Source organism: Canis lupus, chromosome 38 (assembly GCF_011100685.1).
Source record: "Canis lupus familiaris isolate Mischka breed German Shepherd chromosome 38, alternate assembly UU_Cfam_GSD_1.0, whole genome shotgun sequence".
NCBI classification, from domain to species: Eukaryota; Metazoa; Chordata; class Mammalia; order Carnivora; family Canidae; genus Canis; species Canis lupus.
The window spans coordinates 20,913,943-20,941,567 of NC_049259.1; the positions used below are offsets into that span (position 1 = coordinate 20,913,943).

General features: G+C 43.1%; 1 protein-coding gene across 3 annotated transcripts in view; it reads right to left on the reverse strand.

Annotated features, from left to right (window-relative positions):
* Positions 1-16,144, reverse strand: part of UAP1 (UDP-N-acetylglucosamine pyrophosphorylase 1) — a 38,344-nt gene extending 22,200 nt beyond the window's left edge. For 2 of the 3 annotated variants that reach the window (XM_038586253.1, XM_038586252.1), the window contains exon 1: positions 7,015-7,351. In XM_038586253.1, coding sequence (XP_038442181.1) covers positions 7,015-7,294 — 280 coding nt within the window. In that variant the 5' untranslated portion in view covers positions 7,295-7,351. Of the gene's footprint in view, positions 1-7,014; positions 7,352-15,987 lie in introns of those variants that run through there. The other variant, XM_038586254.1, reaches the window with a different exon arrangement.
* Between the last annotated feature and the right edge of the window lie 11,481 nt (positions 16,145-27,625).

Here is a 27,625-nt window from a genome sequence, read left to right on the forward strand (position 1 = left end):
CCATAGGTTTTAGGGCTATAAACTTTCCTTCCTATTTCTTTCCTGCCCTTCTTCTCTTTTCCACTGAATTTGTGAGAGATTGTGCTACCCTTTTTTTTTTTTTTTTTTTTAAATCTATCCTACCTACCACCCTACAAGGAAAAGCTGCAGGGTACAGTCCACATTCTCCAAAACCTGCCAAACACTGAAATTTCTAACAGCCTTCCAGATCTGCATCCCCCTTAAGTAAACACCATAACCACCATGTAACAAAGACTAAGAAGAAATGAAACATTCTGAAGGGAGCAGGATGTAGGGCAGTTTCGAAAACTGTCTTACATTTGGTTATTCCCTGAGTTATCAAAGAAACTATGGCTTCTAGGGAGTTAAGTTTAATTCTGCTGTCATCAGCCCAAAAAGCATTATTTTAATAAAATACAGGTAGGTCCATAATTCCATACATAACCCCATGGATCAGATTTCAGAAGGCAAAACTCTTCAAAATTAAGAAAACGACTATAGTACAGTACAATATTATATGTTATCCTCCTGCAATCTCATTGTGGGATAAATGAAGTTCATCAACAGTTTCATGTCTGTTCAAGTTCGGTTTTGCTACAAAACAGTCTTTGCACTGCTTCAGAACTGCAGATAAATAACTTTGGTCTGTCTGAACTCTTGGACACCAAAGGTGTTAGAATCAGAAATATTTCTAAACATCTTCAAAAAAAAAAAAAAGTCCCAGATAAATATTCTGGACACAGAGGCCTTTGTTCTTTTTGTATTATTCACTTTCTTCACTGAGCACATGTGTTTTAAGTTGTTTCACTGTGGGCAGCCCCAGTGGCGCAGCGGTTTAGCGCCGCCTACAGCCCAGGGCGTGATCCTGGAGACCCTGGATCGAGTCCCATGTCGGGCTCCCTGCATGGAGCCTGCTTCTCCCTCTTCCTGTGCCTCTGCCTCTCATTCTCTCTCTCTCTCTGTCTCTATGAATAAATAAATAAATCTTAAAAAAAAAAAAAAGTTGTTTCACTGTTAATGTGGCTCTAGTCATCCTTTCTGACCTCCTTCTTTTACCTTCAGTCCAAAAGTCAATGATTTCCCACATTACCCGGAGAAGGTAAGAGCCCACTCCCAGAGCCGGCTCGGTGTTCCAGCTCTAAATGGCCACCCAACACCAACCAGTGCTTTCCATAGGTTCCAACCAGTTATCACAAGATCACTGTATAAACTTTTCCCTTCCTTGGATCAGTTCCCTAAACCACAGCTTCATTCCAGTTTTCCAAATTTTTCAGTTTTGGAAACAAGCTCTCAAACCAGCAGCTCAGGGTGGTCTCATTCTTTATGCAAACATATGTTTCCTAAGCCCCTGTCTGCCATACTTTCCTCAGTTTTTTTCCCATCTATGGACCTGATGACCCATCCAATCACTACATCCTAAGAGAAGCATGGAGATTAGGCCTATGGGTGCCCAACTGCAGGCAGATCTACATTTGCATCTCATCCCCATCTAATCTCAACTATTACAATGAGTTATAACACGATCCATGTGGATTTACAATAAAAAAGGTTTCTGCATTGACCTCTTCCTGCTTACATATCTCACTTGTGAGCAGACAGAGAAAAACATGAGGAAAAAAAGCAGTCCCTAGAGAATCAAGGCCCACTGCATTTCAAGAACTAAATGCAGCTACAGATGTTAACAAGATCAGATGGTGTGTTTCTTGGCTGAAGCACTCACCCACCTCATCCGTGTCACTATAATAAAATAGCAATGTTTAAAAAGTGTGTAACACATTAATTAGTATCTGTCTTACAATGACAGATAAAATACTGCTTGAAATTAAGTGGGCCAATAAAAGTCAGCAAGCTGTTTGGCTATATGGCAATAATACTTAATTTTAAACTGTATTTGTTGTAACACAAATTTTATACGGGCAGCACTGCACCTATCTGAAAAATGTTAATTATACATGTACTTAACCTATGTGTCAATTAGGAAAGTATGAGCTTCTCCTACCCTAAAACTTCTTCTGCAGAAATATGGGGGAAGGAGGGGGAAACAGGAAAGTATAGCACTGTTATCACCCTTTCCATCCTTCCATTTGAGGACAGTTAATAGCTTTCATACAGATCAAATACAGGAGTTAAAAAAAATAAAAATAAAAATGAAGCCAGAGTGAGCAGTTGCCAGGGCTAGAGTACGTTGCTCTCCTTGGAGAGTCATGTGTCATAGGCCCAAAAGAGTCTGAGAACTTTTCCTGATAACACTTATAAGAAACAAAGAGAAGAGTTCACAGTGGCCTGAAATAGGTCAAATGCTTCCTGGATAACTTCCTGCTTGGACTAGGGCCTCTCATACACTTGGACTTGGGCATGTGCCCGAAACAAGGAGGAGGGCACAGGTGCGTTCGAAGTACAGCACTACCAGAACTTTCCATTTAAACTGTCAGCACCCCCAGGGCACTGAGGCAGGTAAACCAGCGATTAAACTAGTGGAAATAAAGGAAGACAATCCAAGAAAGTTAGTCAGAGAAGATATTTTAAGTCTTTAACTTTTAATCATATTGTACAGGTAAAACTATTATTTAATAGATTAAGTATTTCCCAAAAATGTCAAGTACAAAAAGCAGACCCTAAGGGAAATCACTATTTGAACCAGTTTTAGGTACTGGAGAATTATTGTGAATTTCATGAGTTATAATAATAGTATTGTGAGTAGTAAGGAAATATCCATATATGTAGAGATGAATACTCATCTCCATAAGGAGATCCAAAAATAACATGATGCTTGAGATTTGTCTTCAAGTACTACAGCAAAGAAAAAGAGGGACAGGTGAATCAAAAGTAACAAAACTTTGATATTTAACAAGGTGATATATATGTGGGATTCATTATACTGTTTTCATCTCAAAAGATTTGATTCAAAATATTCTTGAAACTTTTCCTAACAAATTTGTAAGTAGGCTACGAAATTATACAGCAACCATAATCCCAGTGTGTGTGGATATAAGAAAATACTATAAAATATTATCAGTGAGTATTTATCTCTGGAATGTGGGATGGCAGAGATTCATACTTTTTCCTTTATAATTTTTAGTTATTTTTCCAATTTTTCTTTTTTTTTTTTAAAGATTTATTTATTTATTCAGAGAGAGAGAGAGAGAGGCAGAGACATAGGCAGAGGAAGAAGCAGGCTCCATGCAGGGAAGCCTAATGTGGGACTCGATCCCAGGTCTCCAGGATCACACCCCGGGCTGCAGGCGGCAGTAAACCGCTGTGCCACCAGGGCTGCCCTATTCTTCCAATTTTTCTAAAATAAGTACGTTACTTTTAAAATAAAACAAATCTATTAAAAATATTAGTATACTATATTCCAGAAAATATAGAGAAGATAATGTTATGAATGCTTTTAATAAACAATCCACTTCCTTTTTTACAACGCTATATGGTAGAGAGACACCATTCAGATTAATTTTATAAATGTGTCACAGGCAAAAGAAGCTAATACTGGATATTAATGTTATTATAAAACTGGAAGATGGTTTTATGCTCAGTATAAGCATGCATTTCTTTGATAAAGACAGGTTTTTTTATTAAGCAAATACATTTTCCCAATATGAGTATCTTTTTTTTTTTTAAGATTTTATTTATTTATTCATGAGAGACACAGAGAGAGGCAAAGACACAGGCAGAGGGAGAAGCAGGCTCCCTGCGGGGAGCTTGATGCAGAACTTGATTCCAGGACCTTGGGATCACAACCTGAGCCACCCAGGCATCCCCCAGTGTGAATATCTTCACTAAAATGATATTCTCATAGAAGCTGCTGATTACTTCTCTCTCTAGATCTCAGCTTCGTAAGATAGAATTTTTCAGTTGTTCCCCTACATCCCATTTTCTGCAACTGGCCAGAACACATTAAGAATTAAATTAGGGGCACCTGAGTGGCTCACTCAGTTGAGCATGGGACTCTTGATTTTGGCTCAGGTCACAATCTTAGGGTCTTGGGATAGAGCCCAGCGGCAGGCTCTATGCTGGGCAGAGTCTGTTTGAGATTCTCTCCCTTTGCCCCTCCCACCCCCTGCACGCAGGCACATGCACTATCTCCCTCCTAAAAAAATAAATAATCTTTTAAGAGAAATAAAAGAATTAAAGGGGTGCCTGGCTGGCTCAGTCAGTAAAGCATACAACTCCTGATCTCAGGGTTGTAAACTTGAGCTTCACATTGGGTGTAGAGATTACTTAAAAATAAAATCTTAAAAAAAAAAAAAAAAAAAAAAAGAGAGAGAGAGAGAGAGAGAAGAAGATTCTTCAACAAGGAGCACAATGGTCATTTATGTGTTTATCCTTCAGAAATAATTTTCCAACCTATGCATGAAAATGTCCATTTTAGCGTCAATAGCCACCATACATTCTGAAAATACTGCACAATGCTTTCATTTCCCCCATCTTGAGGAGGGGGATGCAGGGGGCACTGCCTTAGATGCAACTGCCAGGCTCTTCCTCCTATCTGAGATACAATAACAATTAGAATCTTCACAATAGCAATCTCTTCCCCTTGATAACTTACTGCAAAAACTTCATTTTGTTAAGAATTTGCACACAAGGAAGTCTCTGGCTAAGTGAATGAAAAGTTACAAAGTCTCCTTCATCCCTACTGTTTAAGCCACAAATAAAAATCTCCTCCTTGACAATAAGCCAAAAGGAAGTTTGTTTTGTACTTTCTTGTATACTTGGTTGTAACAGTTCCGGATTTCAGTTTAAATGAAAAGTCATAAAAGTAGACTAGTTCCAGATTCCAACAAAAGGGTCATAAAGACTCAAGGACCGCCTGAGGGGCTCAGTCAGTTGGGCATCTGCCTTAGATTCAGGTCATGATCCCAGGGTCCTGGGATCAAGCCCCAAGTTGGGCTCCCTGCTCAGCGGGCTGGTCTGCTTCTCCCTCTGCTCCTCACCTCACTCATGCGTGCGCACGATCTCTCTCTCTCTCTCAGATAAATAAAATCTAAAAAAAAGAAGAAGAAGAAGAAGACGACGACGACGACGACAACTCAAATTATAGGAGGTTTTCACTGTTGCTCATGATCCCCACGACACAAGGTCAAAGCTTTGGCTTTCTGTAAGATTCTATTCGAAGATTCGCTGGCATAACATCACAAAGAGAAATACAGGCAGCCTGGATACCTGAGGGTATGAAGGGCCCTGTGTGACTTTCATGCTGTTGTAGTAGCCTTTTTGAAACCCAGGGATGGAGGGGTGGGTTAATGAGTCCATAGTAAGTAAGGGTCAGAGTTATCATCACAGCTCTCTACTCAGAAGGATCCATCTGGAAGTCACTCTCTCACAGTTAGTGGCAGAGCCCTATTCTAAGAACCTAGATTAGCCTCTCCTCTACTAAACACTTGAGATCTAAAAGGGCACTTTCTAAAGATCATCTAATTATTTTAGATATTTTTTAATCTTCAAGCCCTTTTAAATAAAACCTCACGTAAAGATCAAATACCTAAATCATGTCAAACTACAACTGCTCCTGTAGTGGAAGATGGGAGTTAGAGACCAAGATGTTTAGTATCGTTCTCCCTCCCTACATGAGACAGTCTCCCCAGCAGTGGAACCCTTAGGGTTTTCTCAAAGAACCAGTTGGAAAATCAGTAAACCAATATGCCCAGAGAAAGACATGGAAAGGAACACAGAAGGTTGAAAATGGCAATTATCTGTCTTTTTCTGTGGGGACAAGGAAAGCCAAAGAATGAAAGACACAATAAAAATAGCAAGAGTGTGATACAAAGATAGAGTACAAGATTGTATCTATTAATACTCTTATTACACATTTATAGGAGTAAATATACATATAATCAAATAATAAGTGGTAATGTGAGCAAATAAAAACATTTTATTAGATTAAGGGCAATTTCTTTGTAGTGCTTCTGTTATAGTGAAATTATTTTTGCAAGAAAGTAACATTTTTGACAAAGGAAAAAAAAAAAAAGTACTAGTCAGATCTGTTCATTCCACGGTTGAGGATGTGAGGTCCAGATTTGAAAAGGAGCACGTACAAACAAGGGCCTGAATTGCAATATTCAGTCACTTTTACTTACAGAGAACTAGTGAGTTATAAAAACCACAGCTCTTAATTCCACCAGAAAAGGTACATTTGATCTATTCTGCCATTCTCAAAAGGCACTCATTAGAACTGGGGACAGATGTTATAGTATTCTTTAGAGAAAAAAAACATTGGGGCAACTCAACAAACATTTATCAACCAACTTATAACTGTAAAACCTGGTTCTAAATCCCCTGGGACACACACAACAAAGGGGGACATGGGCTGCTCTTCAGGAGTCTACAATGTAATGATGAAGAGACACAAACAACTCTTATTCTAAGAAAGAATGGAGGTAAAGCATTCCAAACTCCAACCTGGGACACTGAAAGGTCATGATCAAAGAATCTTAAATAAATGAGTGTATGTTCCCCACACGGCAGAGCCGCTGCACAGCACAACCAGGAGACTGCCTTTTGAGGTGCTCCAGCTGGCCAGAGATGGGGCAAAGGCCAGTCCGAGCTAAGGATAAGCATGAGCGAAGGCAGCAAAGACAGGACATTCAGAGAAAGGTGAATTATTTGGTCCCGCTAAAATGTGTGGGGCAGTAGGAGTGGAAGGAAATAGAGGAGACCAGATTGGAAATACAGGCCAGGGAAGGTTTTTCCATGAAGCAGCATAAACAGGATCACTGAACTTGTGCTTCGGGGTGGGCAATCTCGTAGAAGTGTGGAAACGAGCAAGGAAAGAGACTAGAGGCACATTAAGACTTGAATGAGAAGAGCCCTGAACAGGGAACAGAAATGTAAACAGCACATGGGGGCTTGAAGGGGAGATGCTGCAGAAGTTGTGGCAACATAATCGAACACTTTTAATCAGTCACTGGTTTAAGGTACAAGGATAGTCCAAATCATCATTATGTGATCCAGCTACTTTGATACCTCCGGTCTATCTCAGGACAAACTTTAAAATGAACATTCCATGCTCAGTACCTTCACTCTCCCAGGCTTGCAGCTGGTCCTGGTCCCTGGTGGCACTGCCCAACACCTCTCGAGGGACAGGTTCCATTCGTGCATCCATCTTTTCTTGCTGAGAGGACTGGTTAAAATCTTCAATGGCCTTCCGGAAAAAGAAGTTCAGCTCCTCAAAGTTCATGGCCTGGAGCTCTGCATAAAGTTCTACCTGCTGGGCTTCATCCAGCTCATTCCAGAACTGTAGCAGGTGTTCCTGTCCAGCTTTGGACAACCTGAGTTTGAGATCGTTAACATTCATAATGCTCTGGTAGCCAAGCTTTGTGAAAACAGAGGTGTAAACTCTGCACCTGTAAACCTGAAGGAAAAAAGCAATCAACAGCAGGTCAAACCCCACCTCAAAACCTGAGGAGCTTTTCCAACTACAAATAAGTGCATTTAAAAAAACCTGATATCGGGAAATTAGTTTCTGCCTTTCCCTCACAAGATTTGTTAAGGGACCCAATTGTAAAGACATAAACAGATGTTTCTCCAAAGAAGACATCCAGATGGCCAAGAGACACATGAAAAGATGCTCAACATCACTCATCATGAGGGAAATGTAAATCAAAATTACAATGAGATATCACCTCATACCTGTCAGAATGGCTAAAATAGAAAACACAAGAAACAACAGGTGCTGGTGAGGATGAGGAGAACCCTCATGCACTGCTGGTGGAAATACAAACTGATTCAGCCACTGAGGAAGACTCTTTGGAGGTTCCTCAAAAAATTAAAAATAGGACTACCCTATGATCCAGCAATTACACTACTGGGCATTTGCCCAGAGAAAACCAAAACACTAATTTGAAGGGGATACATGGACTCTTATGTTTATTACAACATTATTTACAATAGCCAAATTATGGAAGCAAGTGTCCATCAACTGATGGAAGGATAAAGATGTGGGGGGTGTGTGTGTGTGTACACAATGAAATATTACTCAGCCATCAAAAAGAATGAAATCTTGCCATTTCTAACAACACGGATAGAGCTAGAGAATATTATACTAAGTGAAACAAGCCAACCAGAGAAAGACAAATACATGATTTCACTCATGTGGAAATTAAGAAACAAAAACAGTAAAAAAGAGAGAGAGAGAGAGAGAAACCAAGAAACACTCTTTCTTAAGTAGAGAGAAACTGATGGTTTCCAAAGGGGAGGGGATGTAGGGGGAATGGGTGAAATAGATGACCATACGGAATTGCTGAATTACCATACTGTACTCCTGAAACTAATATAACACCATAAGTTAAATATACCAGAAATTAAAAATAAATAAAAATTAAAAAAATAAACTTGTAAGACAAGACTCATTAGCATTATAGACCAGGCACTGCACTAAGAATTTTACCTACAAGATCTCATTTAATTTTCACCAATTCTATGACATAGGTACTATTACTTCTATTCCTTTACCACTGAGGAAGACTCCGGCACAGAGAGGCAACACAACCAGGCAGCTGGTGGAGCTGGGATGTGAGCCCACCAGGCGGTCTAATTCCAGGGCTCCTGTACTACCTCTGTAGTACTCCTCTGACCATGAGCTACCTACCACTGGAAGAACACCTCACTTCTCAGTAATAACTGTTCACCTTCTAGTGCTAATGATGGAAATGATTCCGTTGCAATCAGTAGAAAACAAAATTCAAGAAGATAGGATCACCTATAATCATGAAAAAATACACTTTAACAAGCAACTTCTATAGAAAAGCAATAAAGGGGATCCCTGGGTGGCGCAGCGGCTTGGCGCCTGCCTTTGGCCCAGGGCACGATCCTGGAGACCCGGGATCGAGTCCCACGTCGGGCTCCTGGTGCATGGAGCCTGCTTCTCCCTCTGCCTGTGTCTCTGCCTCTCTCTCCCTCTCTCTGTGTGACTATCATAAATAAATAAAAATTTATTTAAAAAAAAGCAATAAAAACATATCTTTACTAAAAATTGAAACCTAAAGAGGCAAGCGATTCACACACAACAATCAACAGACAAGATGTAATACAGCAAAATGTTAAACTGCATACTATTAAAAAATAAGAGAAAGAGGAAATATTTAATCTACTTGCCTACTATAGATAAATGCAAGAGAAGGTAGGCATTGTCCAGAAAGAGTTCACAAAGGAAGCATGATGGAGCTGTGCCTCAAGGGTTGAGCAGATCACACAGAAAAGATCAGAAAACCAGCAGAGTAGCCATGTGTGACAGAGAGCAGTAGGAAAGCTGAAGTTTTATGTAGCATGATGGGACGTGATGCAGGGTAGGACGAAACCATAAAGATGAAACCAAGCAAAGGAATTCAGACCTAACAGAATAATAGAAGCCAACAATGGATTACTCAACTAGGCTATGTCACCATGCTCTGGAGAGATGAGAGAGCAACAGCATAAAACAGATCGTAAGGAGAGACAACTAGAACCAGGAAAACAAATTCAAGGACAACAGCAGGTACCCGGGATGTCTGGGTGGCTCAGTGGTTGAGCATTTGCCTTCAGCTCAGTGCGTAATCCCTGGATCCTGGGATCGAGTCCCATATTGAGGTCCCCACAGGGAGCCTGCTTCTCCCTCTGCCTCTCTCTGTGTGTCTCTCACGAATAAATAAATAAATTAAAAAAAAAAAAAAAGACAACTGCAGGTACAAACAGCCAAAGATCTGAACCACATTAGTGGCAAAGGAAATAAGTGAGTGGGAAAGGGAGAAATCTGAGGGTCGTTGTTAAGAATCTTAACCGCATTATAACTGCTTCGACCTGAAGGACAGGAAAAGAAAAGAAAGGTACCAAAAATGTGCTATCTCCTACCGTTAAGAACAGTGGTGGGTAACAGACATGGTGGTGTGGAGCAATATTCTGGAGTTCTCTGTGCCTCACCTACCAGTAAAGCAGAATAAAAGTATCTGTCGCATCAGGACTACTAAACATCAAACACCATTTCCAAACTCAGGTCAAGGGAATCTACATCTGTTCCCTGAGGTAGCAATGACAACACCTATCACTGGTGTATCACTTATATATTACACAGTACAATTCTAAGTGCTTTACAGATACTGGTTCGTTTAATTCTCAAAACAATGCTAAGGATCTGTTACTGGGATGGCTTGACAGAGGACAATACTGCGCCACAGAGAACTTGCCCAAGGTCCCGAACTAATAAAGTATAACAGCCTGGAGTCAAACCCTAACAACCTGACTCTTCCAGTTATGCTCTTTTAAAAAAAAAAAAAAAAGATTTATTTATTTATTCATTCAGAGAGAGCGAAGAGAGAGGCAGAGACACAGGCAGAGGGAGAAGCAGGCTCCATGCAGGGAGCCCGATGTGGGACTCGATCCCAGGTCTCCAGGATCACACCCCGGGCTGCAGATGGCGCTAAACCGCTGCACCACCAGGGCTGCCCCAGTTATGCTCTTTCTTAACTGTTATGCTATACTGCCTCTGAGGAGGAAGACTGTGGGGCGTGGGGGATATGGAGTGTCTGTGTGTGTACACGTGTGTGTGTAAGAGGGGGAGCAGTGAGAGTACATTGTTTATACCTTATTCACTAATATAGACACAACTGATATTCTTACATCTGACTCACTTTGCAGAAATGAGTTCACAAGCCAACAGAATGGAAAAAGAGAGAAAATGCACAGGATAGGCAGGTGGGAAACCTCACAGAATGAGTAAATACTTCATTTTAAAATGCATTACTAAGGGCATCTGGGTGGCTCAGTCAGTTGGGTGTCCGCCTTCAGCTCAGGTCATGATCCCAGGGTCCTGGGATTGAGCCCCAGGGAGCCTGCTTCTCCCTCTCTTCTCTTCTTGGGCTCTCTCTCAGTATCTCTGCCTCTCTCTAAAATAAATAAATAGGATCTTTAAGAATAAAATAAGGTGCATTATTATTTTTACTTGGTATTGGGCATATTGATCCAAATCAGAAATAATTTTAACTACTGTCCACTCAAAAATAAATTCAGGAAAGGTATTATCATACAATAGAGACAGGCACATAGCTTCTGCAATTTTTTTCTTTTAATCAGGTGCCCTCTAAAACTGAAGTGATAGACTGGCTTCATGATTCTTCTTATAAAATCAACTTCAAATTAGATGAGTCTTACATAAGATTCAACGTGATATATTTCCAACTTTTATTTTTGGCTTGTTATTTAGATTTATTTCAGGGATATAATGCTTCAAGCGTGAAATGAATGGTACTACTTATAAAATGCACTTGAAGAGTTACCAATGATTCCTAATGAAATTAAGGCATCCATATGAAACAAAAATGAAACCTTATTATCAGGGTGGGACACAGCTCTACCTTGCTGTCACCCAAAACCTTGTCCTTTCTTCCATGCACTTCTTTAGTCCCTCCTATCTACTGAAATCCCATTCACCCTTAAAGGCCTGCCTCACATACTCTAGCTTCAAGCGATTTTTATGGGCTTAGGAATCAAACAGAATAGAGTTTTATTCCTGGCTTTATTCCTTGATACCTTCAACTCTGTTAATTTCATCTGCAAAATGGGAACAATAAAATTTTTTTCATCAGGTTCAGAGGCATACGTGAAATTACAACCAGTAAGCAAATGAGACTCAAAAGGATTCAGTAATTTGCTCAACACTACATACCTAATTGACAGAAAAACAGGAATTTTAATTCAGATAAACCTGATAAACCTATGCCTATGATCTTTCCATCAGACAATCACTCTCATAAGCAGAGAAAATACCAAGAATTCAACCTAACATCTCATTTAAGAGAGGCAGGAGAGCTGAAGGAAGCCAGCATCGGACTCCAGCTCCACTCTCTCCTAAATTTGTGACCTTGAACAAGTTACTTAACCCTTCTGTGCCTCAATTTTTCTCATCTGTACAATGAAGATAAAAACAGTACTCATCTCTAAAGTTAAGAGGATTAATGAAGTAAAATGAAAAGCATTTAAGACAGTACCTGACACATAAAAAAAGCTCTCTATAAATGTTACCAGCTACTAACATAAAAGTGAAATTTGGCCTTCAGACCACTGAGTTATAGCCCCTAGAACATGAGACCTACTACCTGAGTTAGGCACTGGAGGATGAAAAGAAGTTTGTGAAAGGCAGAAGTAAAAGAAAACCCAGTCAGTGGGAACGGCATCAACAGTGGTTCAGGTAAATAAAGATATTCAAGGAACAAAGCATAGTGCTGGGAAATGGGTGGCAGGTGGCCTTAGATGAAGCTGAACTGGTTTGAGTGCTGCTACTTCCTTCAAAGACAGGTGAGAGCCCACAACCTCACTCATGCCAACAGGTTACTACTCAGTTTCCTTTCCACATGCAAAGATACGTCAATAGACAATTTATGAAGGAACATTATTTAACTTTCGTGTGCCATTATTTCATTTAGTATTTAATGAGCCCTTACTGTCTGCCAGGCGCTGATGTAGGGGACACAGACACAGCAACGCACAAAGCAACAACGCGCATGCCCACATTCCAGTACGAGACAGGCAAACGCATAAAATGTCAGGTTGGGATCCCTGGGTGGCGCAGTGGTTTAGCGCCTGCCTTTGGCCCAGGGCGCGATCCTGGAGACCCGGGATCGAATCCCACATCGGGCTCCCTGCATGGAGCCTGCTTCTTCCTCTGCCTGTGTCTCTGCCTCTCTCTCTCTCTCTCTGTGACTATCATAAATAAATAAAAATTTAAAAAAATTATAAAAAAAAAAAAATGTCAGGTTGGAGAAGAAAGTAGGCTAAGTGGTGAAAGCACAATGGGGGGATGGTAGATATTTTAAATGGGGTGGTCAGGTGGGGCCTCTGAGACATTTGACAAGCCATCCAAATGAAGAAAGAGCAAGCAAGTCAGGGTCTCAGAAACATTCTACGGACAGCAGTCCTGACACACAAACGTGTAAGGTCAATGCAGCTGGAGCACAGGGACTACGCCCGAGTGACTGTAACTGAGGGGGGGACATTGAGCAGATCAAGTAGGCCTTTTGGTCAAAGTTAAAGACTCTGGGGTTTGGGAAGCCATTGGGGAATTTGGAGCAGGGGAGCTTCATGGTCTTAAGTTTCAGAGGGCTCATTCCTTTGTTGCGTGGGGAAAAAAAACTCTGTTAACAAAGGCAAACGTGGAAACAAGCAGACAGCAGTTAGGGAACTACTGCAGTACCCTAGATGAGAAGATGCTGGCTTAGAGTGGTGGTGGATGTGGATCCTAATCCTACAGGATTAGATAATGAATGGGATGGAATGTGGAGACAGAAAGATAAGAATCAAGCAAAGAGGACTTCAAGTGGTGGTGCCATTTATTGAGGTGGGGAAACACCAGGACAGGAGCAGGTTCAGGAATATGCCAGGAGAGTGGGGGAATCAACACCTCACTTTTGGACATGCTAAACTGGAGGTGCCTATCAGACATCCAAATAGAACTGCTGATGAGACAGCAGAATGTAGTAGTCTAAAGTTCAGAGTTGATACCAGAGCTAAAGGTACAACTTTCAAGGTCATCAGCATACGTGACATTAGGTTATAAATGAGATCCCCTGGCAAGTGCAAATGGATAAGAAAGCAAAGAAGTTAGAAGACTGAGCTTTGGACATGTATTAGAACATTAAAAGGTGTTTCTATTGATTTATACAGATTTTTTAAAGATTTTTATTTATTTATTTATTTATTTATTATTTATTTATTTTAGAGAGAGAGAGAGAGAGAGAGAGAAGCAGAGACACAGGCAGAGAGAGAAGCAGACTACGCAGGGAACCCGATGCGGGACTTGATCCCGGGCCCCCCACACCCCGGGCTGCAGACGGCGCTAAACCGCTGCGCCACCGGGGCTGCCCGATTTATACAGATTTCAAGAGAAATACCATTATTTTTTTATTTTAAAAACACATCATGTAAAAAATAAAAAAAAAAAAAAACTACAGTTAAGACAGAGTTTTCTATTGAGCTATTTTCCAGGGAATTGGGCCTTTCCTAGGTCTCACCTATACTACTGCTTTTGCCCAGATTTAAAGGAGTACACTACAGCAGGAAGATCATCAGGCAACCAGGAAATTTAAGAATTGGAAGTCCTGGTTCTTCGTCGCTCCCCATCAAGTGACCCTGTGCAAACCATTCCACCTTCCCTGTGTACACATTTCCTCATGAAGACAATAAAACCAGCCTTCCGGGGTGCGCCTGGGTGGTTCAGTTGGTTGGGTGTTAGCCTTCCGCTCAGGCTCAGATCATGATCCCATGGTCCTCAGATAGAGCCCCGTGTCGGGCTCCCTGCTCAGCCTAGAGTGCTTCTCCTTCTCCCCCTTCTCTCCCCCTACTCATGATCTCTCTCAAATAAACAAATAAAAAAAAAAAAAAAAAAAAAAGCCTTGCTCACATGCCTTAAATGAGAGTCAAGAGCAGAGAGTTCCTGCCTACTAAAACACATATGCAAACACAGTATCATAACATTTTAAGATCCAAGTCAATCTCGGGACGCCTGGGTGGCTCAGCCGTTGAGCGCCTGCCTTAGGCTCAGGCCATGACCCCAGAGTCCCGGGATGGAGTCCACATTGGGCTCTCCCTCTGCCTAGGTTTTGTCTCTCTCTTTGTATCTTTCATGAATAAATAAAATCTTAAAAAAAAAAAAGATACAAATCAATCTTTTCCTAAGAAGTCATTAGATACGCATCCACCTTCAGAAGCTTGGGAAAACGGATCCATGCAAATAACAACTCTTAGGTTAAATTTCCCCCCGTGCACAGGTTAAACTTTGATACCCGGCCACTTGGTGGTCAGTAAAGACCGACAAGGTCACATGTGCTAATCTACGTAAGTATAAATGCTCCTAAGAGAACCACACTTGAGTTTTGAACAGGAATGATGTACCTATGATTTTTCTGGAGGCAGATAATGACCACAAAAATATCATTTCCACCACCCCCCCCCCCCCAATAATTCTGGTAAGAGGTCGGGATGTGGGCGTTCATGGTACGCAATACGCACCAATTCAAGAGTTGAGAGGAGGATTTTTATTTTGAGCAGCAAAGTCTGAAAAAAGTCAAGGATCTGCTCTGCAAAAGGATGACACCCATCACCTCATACGTCTGCATCGAAAACAATGACAAATTCGGCAAACATCCACGGTGATCAAATATACCTCTGCAGGGATTTAAACGCCAGCATGAAAGAAATCCACTCTTTTCTGGCCTCCTTCCTGCCCCTGTAGGATGCCCCCCAGAACTGATAAGCGACTTCTCTGAACTTTTGAAAACCAGCCTTGGAGTCGAGCCATCACCCTGAGTCCTATAAATGCTTTGGCAGCACGGCCGAGGTCTTCCCTAATCCCAGCTAACGGAGCCAAACTCACCATAACGAGGGCACAGGAACTGCCTCGGGCTTCCCGTAAACCCCTGGGCCCGCGCCCCGAGGATCCCAGCTCGGCAAGTCCTTGGGCTGCGCGCCGCTGACGCTCCCCGACTCCGACACGTGTGCTCTCGGCCCCGAACCCGGGGACACCCGCGGCCTCCACCCTCTCCCGCCCCAGCGCCCAGTGCAGCCCCGGACCCGCAGACCGGACCGCTCCGCGCCGCGCAGGGGGGGCCGCGCAGGGGGGTCCGCGGAGGAGGGGCCGCGGAGGGGGGGGCCGCGCAGAGGGGGCCGCGCAGGTGGGTCCACGCAGGGGGGGCCGCACAGGGGGGCCGCGCAGGGGGGTCCGCGGAGGGGGTCCGCGCAGGGGGTCCGCGGAGGGGCGCCCCCCGCCCTCTCCGGGGCCCGACGGCCCGGGCCGCTGCAGCCGACACGTCCGCACCGAGGCCCCCGAGCTGGCGCACGGCCCGCCGGGCCCGAGGCCCCCCCACATCCAGGTGAGGCCACCGCAGCCGCTCGGCGACCCCCATCCCGCCCCCGGCTGGGGCGCGCTCCCCGGCGGCGTCTCCGCGAAAGGGAAGCGCGCGCGGGGCGACCCCGGGGCGACCCCGGGCCCCGCGTCCCCCGGCGGGCGGGCGGGCGGCCCCTCACCTCCTGGGGCGGCTCCGGCTCCGGCTCCGGCTCCGGCTGCCTGCGCGCGGCCACTCCTCGGCGTCCCGCGGCCGCTCCGAATATATACCCTCATCCGGGGGGCCGGGGCGGCGGGGCGGGCCGCGAGCGGGCCCGGGGAACGCGGCCCCGGCCACCCCGCCCCTCTCTCGCGGCGACGAGTGGCTGCCCGCGCCGGGAGGAGCCGCCGCCGCCCGGGCCACGTCAGCGCCACGTCAGCGCCGCGAGCGCCGGCGGCGCCGGGGGCGGGGCCTCGCGCGTCACTCGTCCCCTGGCCCAATAGGGGGCGGCGCTGGGAGCCGGTCCGCGGGAGGCCCCGCCCCTCGGCGCGCGGGGGTGGGAGGGGGGAGGGGGACAGGGAGGGGCGGGAGGGGCGGGAGGGGCGGGGGGGGGCGGGGGCGGGGGCGGGGCCCGCGAGCTCGGGTCCCTCGGGGCGGGCCGGCGCTGCTGGTGGTCCCGGGCCCGCGGCGGGGCGGGGCGCGGGGCCTGCGGGCTGGGGGTTTCCGAGGGCCGCGCGCGGGGCTGCGCGGGGCGGCGGCTGCGGGGCAGCGGCCCCGGGGCCCGGTGACCTGGGGTGGCATCGCGGGGCGGCCCGCTCCCCGCCGGGCCCCGACCGCCTTCCTGCTCTATGGCGTCTTTGGTCCCGAGCGCGGGAAGCGCCCGTTGGCTTTTGCGCAAAAGAGAAGAAGGGCAGCGGAAGGTATTGGGTAATGAAAAGCGCGCCCGGGCGCGGACGCAGAGGTCCGTTGGTGGGACTCCTACTTCCTCGGTATCCGACACCCACCGTGGGTGACCTCCTGGGCCTTTGCACGGCCGCTGTCTAGTCGCCTGCTGTATACCGCCTGCTGTATACCGCCCGTCCCGCTGCACGCCTTGCGTGGCCGTGCACACACACGCTGCATGCTCGGTACCGGGCCCTTAGAAGCTCGGTTTACATTCTGAGCTGCGTTGCGCTTTGCAGTTTTGCAAGAAGTTCAATACGTTGAAATCAAAACACCACCACCACCGAGATTCAACAAAGCACCTTCTATAAAGAATTTCACGGGGACGCCTGGGCGGCTCAGCGGTTTAGCATCTGCCTTGGCCCAGGGATCGAGTCTGGCATCAGGCTCCCTGCATGAAGCCTGCTTCTCCCTCTGCCTGTGTCTCTGCCTCTGTGTGTGTGCGCGTCTCATGAATAAATAAATAAAATCTTAAAAAAAAAAATTCAGGCATTTTAGGTGCCTTTCTTCTAACCTTAAGTTACAAGAGCCTTTTTTCATTAAGCGATTGCAAAATCACCCACCGCATTAAGTGAACAGAAAAGTGTACACTTCATAAGTAATGCTGGTAGATTCATTTCAGGAGGTGGAATATTTTCCTTTTTTCATGACCCAGAACTTCCCTGTTAAGAGCAGGGAATTTGAAAACAGAATTCCAGCTTTTTTATTGAGTATGATCTTTGGTAAGTTAATTCATGCATCAGTTTTTCTCATCTATACAATACAAGCAATAATAGAACAAGCAATAAATGCCCTTGGGGTTGTGGTGAGGATGAAACCAGTTAATACGAGTAAAGAATGTAGAGCAGAATGAACACTAATAAGCTTTCATTGTTGTTATTTGAGTGCTTATCCTATGTTAGGTGCTTTTCTAGGTCCTGGATACTTTGATACACTTATCACCATCTGGAAAGCATCTTGAGGTCGTTTGGATCACATATACTGTAAGGAACATTTCTCTTGAGGTCGTTTGGATCTCATATACTGTAAGGAACATTTCTCTCAAATCCTTCATGATAATTGAGAAGAACAAATACACTCCCGGTTCTACTTAGAGAGACCTAGAAACCTGCCCACGACATGTAACTGAATATAGCATTGTGAACTTTAATGAAAGGATGAGAATTTAAGACCTTTGCTTTCTTTTTTTTTTTTTAAGATTTTATTTATTTATTCATTAGAGGCAGAGAGAGAGAGAGGCAGAGACACAGGCAGAGGGAGAAGCAGGCTCCATGCAGGGAGCCCGACGCGGGACTCGATCCGGGGACTCCAGGATCCCGCCCTGGGCCAAAGACGGCACTAAACCGCTGAGCCACCCAGGGATCCCCAGACCTTTGCTTTCCAAAAATATACTGATTGTTACTCTTCTGTGTTTCTACTCCCTGACAAAGAAACATATGAGAGTTTAGAAAAATTCAAACAGGTAGATGCAGATTCAAAAATCACAGTTCAGCTTTAGAGGCTGTGTGTCCACTTAACTCTTACCTCAATTTTCTCCATACATAGTGAGGACAATACCTACTTCACGTGGGTGTAGTACAAGTTAAATGAGAAAAAAATCTAAGTGTCTGGAGTATTAAAGGTATTCTATAAATCTTAGACAAATCAATGAATGAAAAGCAAAATATAATTAAAGAGTCCTTTAACTATAAAAGGTAGCACTGGGGCCCAGCACAAGTGTTTTCAATGGATCATTATAAAATCAAATTTTTACTTTTACCATTTGCTATATCTTTTTCTAGTTACTAGGCATAAGAAGGGCCTTAATCTCATCTTGCCAGATAAATATCCAGAAACTTGTTACACTAAAGAGTTATTTCTGTCATTTAAGGTATTTTTCATATGCAGTTGACCCTTGAACAAGCAGGTAGTTAGGAGCACTGACATCACACACAGTCAAAAATCCACATACAACTTTTGACTCCCCAGAAACTTAGCTAATAGCCCACTGCTGACCTGAAGCCTTACTGATAGCATGGTCAGCACATATTTTGTATGTTATACATATTATAGACTGTATTATTTTTTAAAAAGATTTTATTTATTCATGAGAGACAGAGAGACAGAAACATAGGCAGAGGGGAGCCTGATGTGGGACTCGATTCCAGGACCCGGGGATCACAACCTGAGCCGAAGGCAGTACTCAACCACTGAGCCACCCAGGTGCCCTTCTTATACTAAAGCTAAGAAAATGTTATTCAGAAAATCATGAGTAAGGGGAAATACATTACGCTACTGTTACTGGATTTATTGAAAAAACCATGTGTATAAGCAGACCTGTGCAGCTCAAACCTGTGTTGTTCAAGATTCAATTGCATATGGTCGTTCAAGAGACAACGGCAGAGAGCAAGGCACGGAGCCCACTCTATCCGTGATTATTTGACATTTCACTGAAAATATGAGCTAATGCAATGAGACAGGAGAACTCACAAGAGGCTTAAGAATTAGAAAAGAGGGGGGAAAAAAGAATTAAAAAGTAAGAACTATCTTGAGGTGAGAGTATAGCTGGACAACCCTAGAGAATCAATGGCAAGACTAAACTATTGAAATCGGTTAGGCTAAGTCATAAAATACTTCTGCAAGGTGGCACGCTGTAAAATGAAGACAGAAGTCAATAGTTTGGGGGCATCTGGGTGGCTCAGTGGTTGAGCGTCTGCCTTCAGCTCAGATTGTGATTCTGGAGTCCTGGGATCCAGTCCCGCATCGGGCTCCTCGCAGGAAACCTGCTTTTCTCTCTGCCTATGTCTCTGCCTCTGTCTCTCATGAATAAATAAATAAAATATTAAAAGTCAATAGTTTTTATATACACAAACAATAACCAGAAGACATGATGGCAGAGAAAATACCGTTTATAATAGTAACAAGGAAAATCTGATAATTAGGTATAAGTCTAACACAAAATGTGTAAAACCTGTATGAGGGAAACGGCAAAACACTCCCACACAAAAGCCATAAAAGATACTTGATCAAATGGGAAAACACCCTGGTCAAATTGTAAATTTATAAATTAGACAAGTTGATACTGAAGTTCAGCTACAGTTCTCATGGAAACCTAAACGAAAGAAGAGCTAGAAACAAAGAAAAAGAAAAGCTACAATAAGAAGCCTACCTCCCATATTAAACTATCCGGTGAAACTTCCATAAATAAAACAATGAGGTCCTGGCACATGAATATACTGACAAGAGGAACAGACTAGACTGTCCAAAAATAGGCCCAGGACTGCATCACAGACGTAGTAGCAGCACAGCTCACCCCACTGGAGCAAAAAATCAAGTTTTCAGTAAATGAGACAACTGAGTAGCCACTTAGAAAAAAGATAAAATGAGATCCATACTTTGTACCATTCACAAGAATAAAGTGCAGATACATCAGAAGTCTAAATGTAAAACATGAAACCATACACATCCCACAAAAAGGCATGGGATGCTATATGGCTGCCAAAAAAGAAAAAAAGAGACTGATATGAATCGATATGGAGCAACTTTAAGGATATGCTGTTACGTGAAAGAAAAAAAAGCAAAGTATACATAGTATACATACATAAAAGAAGGAGAAATAAGATAAATGTACATATATCTGTTTATTTTTGTTTATTTGGTTTCGGTGGTTTGGGGTTTTCTTTGCAGTTGTGCATTTGCATATCTCCCCTCCCAGCCTGTGTGTTGTCATACATTTTGCTTTCACATATGTTATACATTCCACAACACGCTGAATAATTTTGCTTCAACCGTTTTTTCAAATTTCGTTTTAGCTGAAGTATAGTTGATATATAATATTTTATTAGTTTCAGGTGTACAACATAGTTTTGACATCTGTATACATTGCAAAATGCTCACCACCATAAGTGTCCTTACCATCTGTCACCTTATAAATGATTATGGTATTATTGACTGTGTTCCTATGCTGTACTTTACAGCCCTGTGACTTACTTATTTTGTAGCTGGAAGATTGTGTTTCTTAATCCTCTTTACCTATTTATATCTGCTTGTTGAAAGAAAGAAAGAAGAAAGAAAGAAAGAAAGAAAGAAAGAAAGAAAGAAAGAAAGAAAGAAAGAAAGAAAGAAAGAAAGAAAGAAGAAAGAAAAGAAAGAAAGAAAAAACAGGAAGGATAGATCAGAAACCAGTAAGATTGGTTACCTACAGAGGGCAGGTGGGAATCAAACACTTCTCCATTTATAACTTTCTGGACAGTTTTGACTTTTGGAACCATTTTAATGCTTTATACATTAAAAAAAAAAAAGAAATGAAATTAACAAAGAGGGCAGTTGAACCCTGAAATAGAAAATAAACAAACAAATCAACCTTACTGTACCTTAAATAACATAACTTCTCTGAAAAGTTTCTCTGGGGAATGAACCTTAGAAACTTATGAACACGGTAATTTTGGACAGCTTTATTGACATGACTTAAACTACAGATATTTTGGGATGCCTGGGTGGCTCAGGGGTTGAGTATCTGTCAGGTCATGTTCCAGGGAGCCTGCTTCTCCCTCTGCCTGTGTCTCTGCCTCTCTCTCTCTGTGTTTCTCATGAATACATAAAATAAAATCTTTTAATAAAAAAACTCTATAGATATCTAAAGTGTACAATACGATGATTTTTGTCATATGAATATAGCTGTGAGCAGAGTATTTTGAATATGCGCCCTCAATCTAAAGACAGAAAGAGCTGTAAACAAATACTAAACTCTATTAGCAGTTTGGCTTTCCACAGTGGTTTGGGTTGGATAGTGGAGATGAGCAAATGACTAAATATATCAAAGAGAATGAATAGATTAGAGAAGGAAATTACAAATACAGAATAGGAGAGAGACTAGAATTACTTAGTGGCAGATTGCAATCGAAGTTAGAAGTATAAACCCGTAGTTATTAGCCTAAATACAGAGACATCTAGACTGTGTACAAGACAGAAATGTATATTTGGAGGAAATGCTAGCAATTACTGAATTTGAGTAAAGGGTATACAGAACTTCTTTATGCTGCTTCACAATTTCTCTGTAAGGTTGTTAATTATGTAAAAATGGAAAAGTCCGAAAAATGAAAATGCAACTAATGGTGGAGTTGTCACTGTCAGTGCAAACACAGAAGAAAATCCTTAACCCACGGAGCACAGAGCTCTGAAGGAAAGGACCCAATTTGCACGTCCCATGTCACACACCCTCTAGGAGCCGGGCAGGAGGCCACATCACCCAGGAAGGTTTAAATGCCACAGGCGGTGCGGTTTATGTTGGCAGCTGTGAGTCCTTGGGGCAGGGCTAATGGTGGGCGGGGTTTCTCAGATTTCCCACCTTCCAGTTAAAAACAGTGAGGCCTAGCTGAGCAGTACCAGTACTTGTGCAGAGTGGGAATGTTCCAGAACCCACTGACGTCTACATGGATGTCCTACTCCTTACTTAAAGAGCAAACGGGCGTTTGTTCAACAATCAATCAAGAACGAACAGATATTGGGGATCCCTGGGTGGCGCAGTGGTTTGGCGCCTGCCTTTGGCCCAGGGCACGATCCTGGAGACCCGGGATCGAATCCCACATCAGGCTCCCGGTGCATGGAGCCTGCTTCTCCCTCTGCCTGTGTCTCTGCCTCTCTCTCTCTCTGTGACTATCATAAATAAATAAAATTAAAAAAAAATTTTAAAAAGAACGAATAGATATTTAAAATATGTTTATTATTCTGTGTCGGTCCTTGTGATAGGTACCAGGAGCATCAAAAGCTAGGGTTCTGTGTCCTCAAGGAAATGTAGAGTACAAAAATAAAGCCAGGGAGGAAGTCCCTTTTTCAAGCTAGAGGGCCACAATGAATGCACAGTTAAAGGATTTTAGAAAAAAATAATCATAATAAATAAATAATAAAAATAAATAAGGATTTTAGAGCTCAGAAGAGGGAGGGAATAAAGGAATAAAGAAATTTTCCTAAAGGATGTTTCCTAAAGTTTGAGAAAGCATTGGGAGATGAGGGACAGTTTTACTTATTGTCGGAGGCCACCCATTCGTCCTCAGCCTTGATAATGGAGTATCTGCTAGTGGGTTATTTGTTTTCCCACTGGCAACACCATCCCCTTCTCTAAATCCTGTTGTCTCCGTAATGAAAGTAACCAAGGAACCTGTAGTCAGGTAAAGAACTCAGAGGTGAGATACCTAAGGGTTGGTATGAAATAAACTGTGAAATTTGGATCATCAAAAAGGAATTATCTACCAAAGGGTATATATTTTTAGTAGTATGCATGGTCCTTGCTTGGTTTAAAAAAATAGATAATACTTTCATTTGATAGATAAGATAGACGATAGATAGATAGATAGATAGATAGATAGATAGATAGATAGATAGATAGATACTGTGAGATTTGGAAAAAAATGCCTTAATTGCCTAAACTTTGATTTTCTCATCAGCAAAACTGAGATAATATACTATGTCTTATAGAGTTGAAAAGAGAATTAATTTTTTTTAAAATTTATGATAGTCACAGAGAGAGAGAGAGAGAGGGAGGTAGAGACACAGGCAGAGGGAGAAGCAGGCTCCATACCGGGAGCCCGACGTGGGACTCGATCCCGGGTCTCCAGAATCGCGCCCCGGGCCAAAGGCAGGCGCCAAACTGCTGCGCCACCCAGGGTTCCCAAAAATTAAAGGAGGCTGACCACACAACAGGTATTTAAGAAGGAAAATGGAATAATCCTCTATTAAAAATATAGAATCATGTTGGGATTCCAAAAGAGGTGTTTTTAAATGGGCACATAAATTCAAAAATTCAGAAGGGCATACAACAGAAGGTCTTATGCTTTGGTCTTTCTAGGGACTAATGGGATTATAGGAGTTTTTCTTTGGAGTCTTCTTTTTCCTGAAATTTTTCCTAAATTTCTAAATTTTTTTAAAAGATTTTATGTATTTATTCATGAGAGACACACAGAGAGACGTAGAGACACAGGCAGAGGGAGAAGCGGGGAGCCCGATGTGGGACTCGAACCCAGGACTCTGGGGTCATGACCTGAGCCACAGGCAGATGCTCAACCACTAAGCCTCCCAGGCATCCCTCTAATTTTTTTTTTTCTAAATTTCTAAAGTGAAAATGTTGGTAATTAGAAGAGCATATATTGCTTTTAATTTTAGTAAAGCCAGTATGCTACTTAACAAAACCCAAAGAACCTGCTTGTTTTTCCTTCAGTTGTGTGGATCATGACCAAGTCTGTCCACACTTCCTGGTGCAGCACAACCAAAAATGACCCACCCAGATTTTTCAAACAGGGCACTCGTGTGAGTGGGGCTCCATGAAAGGAATCCTCCCTTCATTGTCCCGAATGTGAGAGCCTCAGGTAGCATCACTGAACTTCTAAAAGGACTTGGGTTCCTTCCCAGGAGTATCTCGGATCACAGGAGAGTCTGGCTCAGCACGAGGTTCTGTAAAGCAGGCCTGAGCATTCATGAGATCACTGTTTCCAAGAGACAAACAGATGGGTGGTGGAGGGATTAGGGCTTTGACTTTCCTGTTGACGGCTTCCTAGGACATGAGTACTCGTTCTCCCGGGAGGTCATCCTGACTTAGCTCAGCACTCCTCCCATGCCCTAAATTATCTGTAGCTCAGGGTGTGTTTTAAAATATTGTGAAAGAATGAATACATCCTGGTCAATTGCTTTTTTATTTTTTATTTTTTACTGAAAGTACAACCCCTCAAAATTGCCATCTAGGAAGTGCAAAAACAACAAAGTGGAACGAGCTGGGGAGAAAGTAAACAAGAGTGTGACAGACGTGTACAGCCTTGGGACTCCACATTGAGGAGGTCTGTATGACGTAGGAGAGGAGACTTTAAATTCCATCCCCATGCAATGAGCTGGAGATGATCTGATCCATTTCCCTTAATTCACGGATAAGGAAACCAAACCTCCCAAAGTGAAGTGGTTTCCCTAAGGACAGAATAACTAGGTAATTAAGAAGCAGAAGCAAAATAAGAAGTCAGCCATCTATTGCTATACAACAATATAAACATCTCGCTGCCATGAGGGGCCCTGGGTCAAATATTTAATGCCCACTCTCGGAGGCCCATTTGGCTGGATCTGTCTCCTGCACAATGGTTCTGCCCCCAGGGAAAATTCCTCAGAAGCTTAGTCTGAAACGGAATCTGACCTACAGTGAAACCAGAACTGTAGCATATTTAGTCCCCAGCCTGCCTCCCCACCTATGTCTGGGTGACCTTTCATACCACAGTGTCTCAGATATGAATAATTTTTCATAATGTGGTTTCCCAGCTCTACTAGTAAGTCCAGCAGCATTGGAATTACCGTACATTTTTAGCTCTTCTGATGCTTCTCAACGCAATATGCAGATCACACATAAGGTCTATCACCAGTTATTAGCGTTGGAGATATCGCCTATCACCTATTCCTTCTTTAGGAATCTACGATAGATGACATTTGCTTTATATTGTCCAGGTAAATAAGGAAAAGATAACAAGGTGACGTCACCTCCAAGAAATCTCAGGCACAACAAAAAATTCCTCCACTTTTTTTTTGTTCTAGACACCACAACTCCATGTGGCCTGTGTTGCTTAATGTTAACAGAAGAAAGACCCCAGTATCTCAATGAAAGTCTCTGATGGTGCCAAAAGGCTTGACCTCCAAATTGGGTTATGAAAATACGGTCTCAAAACTTACTTGGGTCCACCGCGCTGTTGTGTAATCATTTCCTGTGCCCCCAATAGCATTCATTGATGCATTGACTTTGTTTTTGACAGCTTAGCATGCTATTATGAGTAGACAGAGTATAAGAGTATGGGCTCAGAAGCCGGAGAGCACGAGCTGGAGTCCCAGCCCTGCAGTCACTTAGCTGAATGATCCTGGATGAGTTCACTGATGTCTCTGCTCCATCTCTTCCTATCCATAGAATGTTAAGTGCTTAGAACAGTTTCTGACTCAGAATAAAAGCTCTATAAGTTTTTGTTTAAATAAAATACTATTTCCTGGGGCACCCGGATGGCTCAGTCAGTTAAACGTCTGCCTTTGGCTCAGATCTCAGGGTCTTGGGATTGAGCCCCACATCAGGCTCCCTATTCAGCGGGGAGTCTGCTTCTCCCTCTTCCTCTGCCCCTTCCCCCCACTCGCTGTCTCTCTCTCTCTCTCTCTCTCTCAAATAAATAAAATCTTTTCAAAAAATATTGTTTTCTAAGTTTGGCTTCCTGAGTAGCAGGTACTGGGAATTAAATGGTATGGCACACAGACTCTAAGGTAACACCCATGATTCCTGCATCCTGGATTGCATAATCCCTTCCACTTGAGCATGGGAAGGACTTGTGACTTGCTTCTAACTGACAGAATAAGAAGGTAATGGATGTCACTCCCATGAGTATGTTATGCTATATGATAGAGATAATGGGTCTCATAATCGGGTTACATCAAGACTTCTTGCTGCAGGGCTCACTTTCACTCTTTAGCTGGGCCTTAAAAAAACAAACTGCCATGAAGTGAACTCCCTACAGAGAAGGCCACGTGGCAGGGAACTTCACACATCTTCTAGAAGCTGACAGTGGCCTTGAGCCAGCAGAAATAGAAGCAAACAAATCCCCTGAAGTTTGCAGTCCTAGAGCACAAGGAAATGAATTCCATTCCAATCCAGCCTCCGGATGAGCATGCAGCCCAGCTGGCACTTTGACTGCAGTCCAGTGAGAGCTGGAAGCAGAAAACCCAGCTCAATCACTGAGCCACCCAGGAGCCCTGAGATTCTGGTCTTGGTAAGAAAAAAATAAATTCGGTTGTACTGTATTTTCAGCAGTTCTAATAAGTGATAAAATATAAACAGAACACCCAAGAATAGAATACATCCTTTTGGAGCGCTTGGCTGGCTCAGTCGGTGGAACATGCAACTCTTGGTCTCAGGGTTGTGAGTTTGAGCCCCATGCTAGATAGAGAGATGACTTAAAAATTTCAATTTAAATTAAAAAGAGAAAAACCAAGGACACCTGGGTGGCTCAGCAGTTGAGCATCTGCCTTTGGCTCAGCGCCAAAGGATCCCGGGGTCCCAGGATCAAGTTCCACATCATGCTACCTGCATGGAGCCTTCTCCCTCTGCCTCTCTCGCTGTATCTCTCATGAATAAAATCTTTAAAAAAAGAGAGAGAGAAAAAATAAATAAATAAATCCTTTTGATTGAAGTAAACATACAAAGTCTTCCACTCACAAGGATCCTTCATTTATTTCCGAGCAAATCTGATTTTACAGATAATGCTATTGGATGTAGGTTTCTCCTTTTCCTCCCAAATCAAAGCAGCTCCCTCCAGCAGTGAAGCTGCTGGTTTTCATAGCCAGCCCCACTTCTGTGGCACTGCCAAACTAATAGGGCTGGGAGAAGCATCCCCACGCAAGAACACCGCAGATGCCCACTGTGTGTGCAGAGGTTCACCAGAGTCTCATAAATAAATCCTTATTTGTTGTCTGTCTTTGCTCTTTTACCAGAGCCCTAAAATAATCGTTTCTCAACATTTTTGCCCAGTTTTATATTTGTTTGAGGGAGAGATGCTTCTGCCAGAAGCACTGGTCTCTGATTTATATAGAATAGTTTCTCAAAGGGTTTATGCTTAGAACAGCCATTCATTTATCGTTTTGGCTGCTTGGGGCAGCAGTGGTGATGTTCCTATCAAAGAAACTTATTGCTCTACAGTGTCTCGTTTTTACTTTGCTACTCCTGCTGGAAGTATAGTCAGTTCCTTTTTACCAGAGATAACAGGGACTTACATTTACTAAGCATGTTTACCAGGTTACTGGCCTGATACACTCGCACATGCACCATTTCTTTTGAAAATAATGATTTTAGGCTTTTTATAAAAACTATAAATGCAACATGTACTAGTTTTTGAAGATTTGAAGAATACAGAAGAGATTCC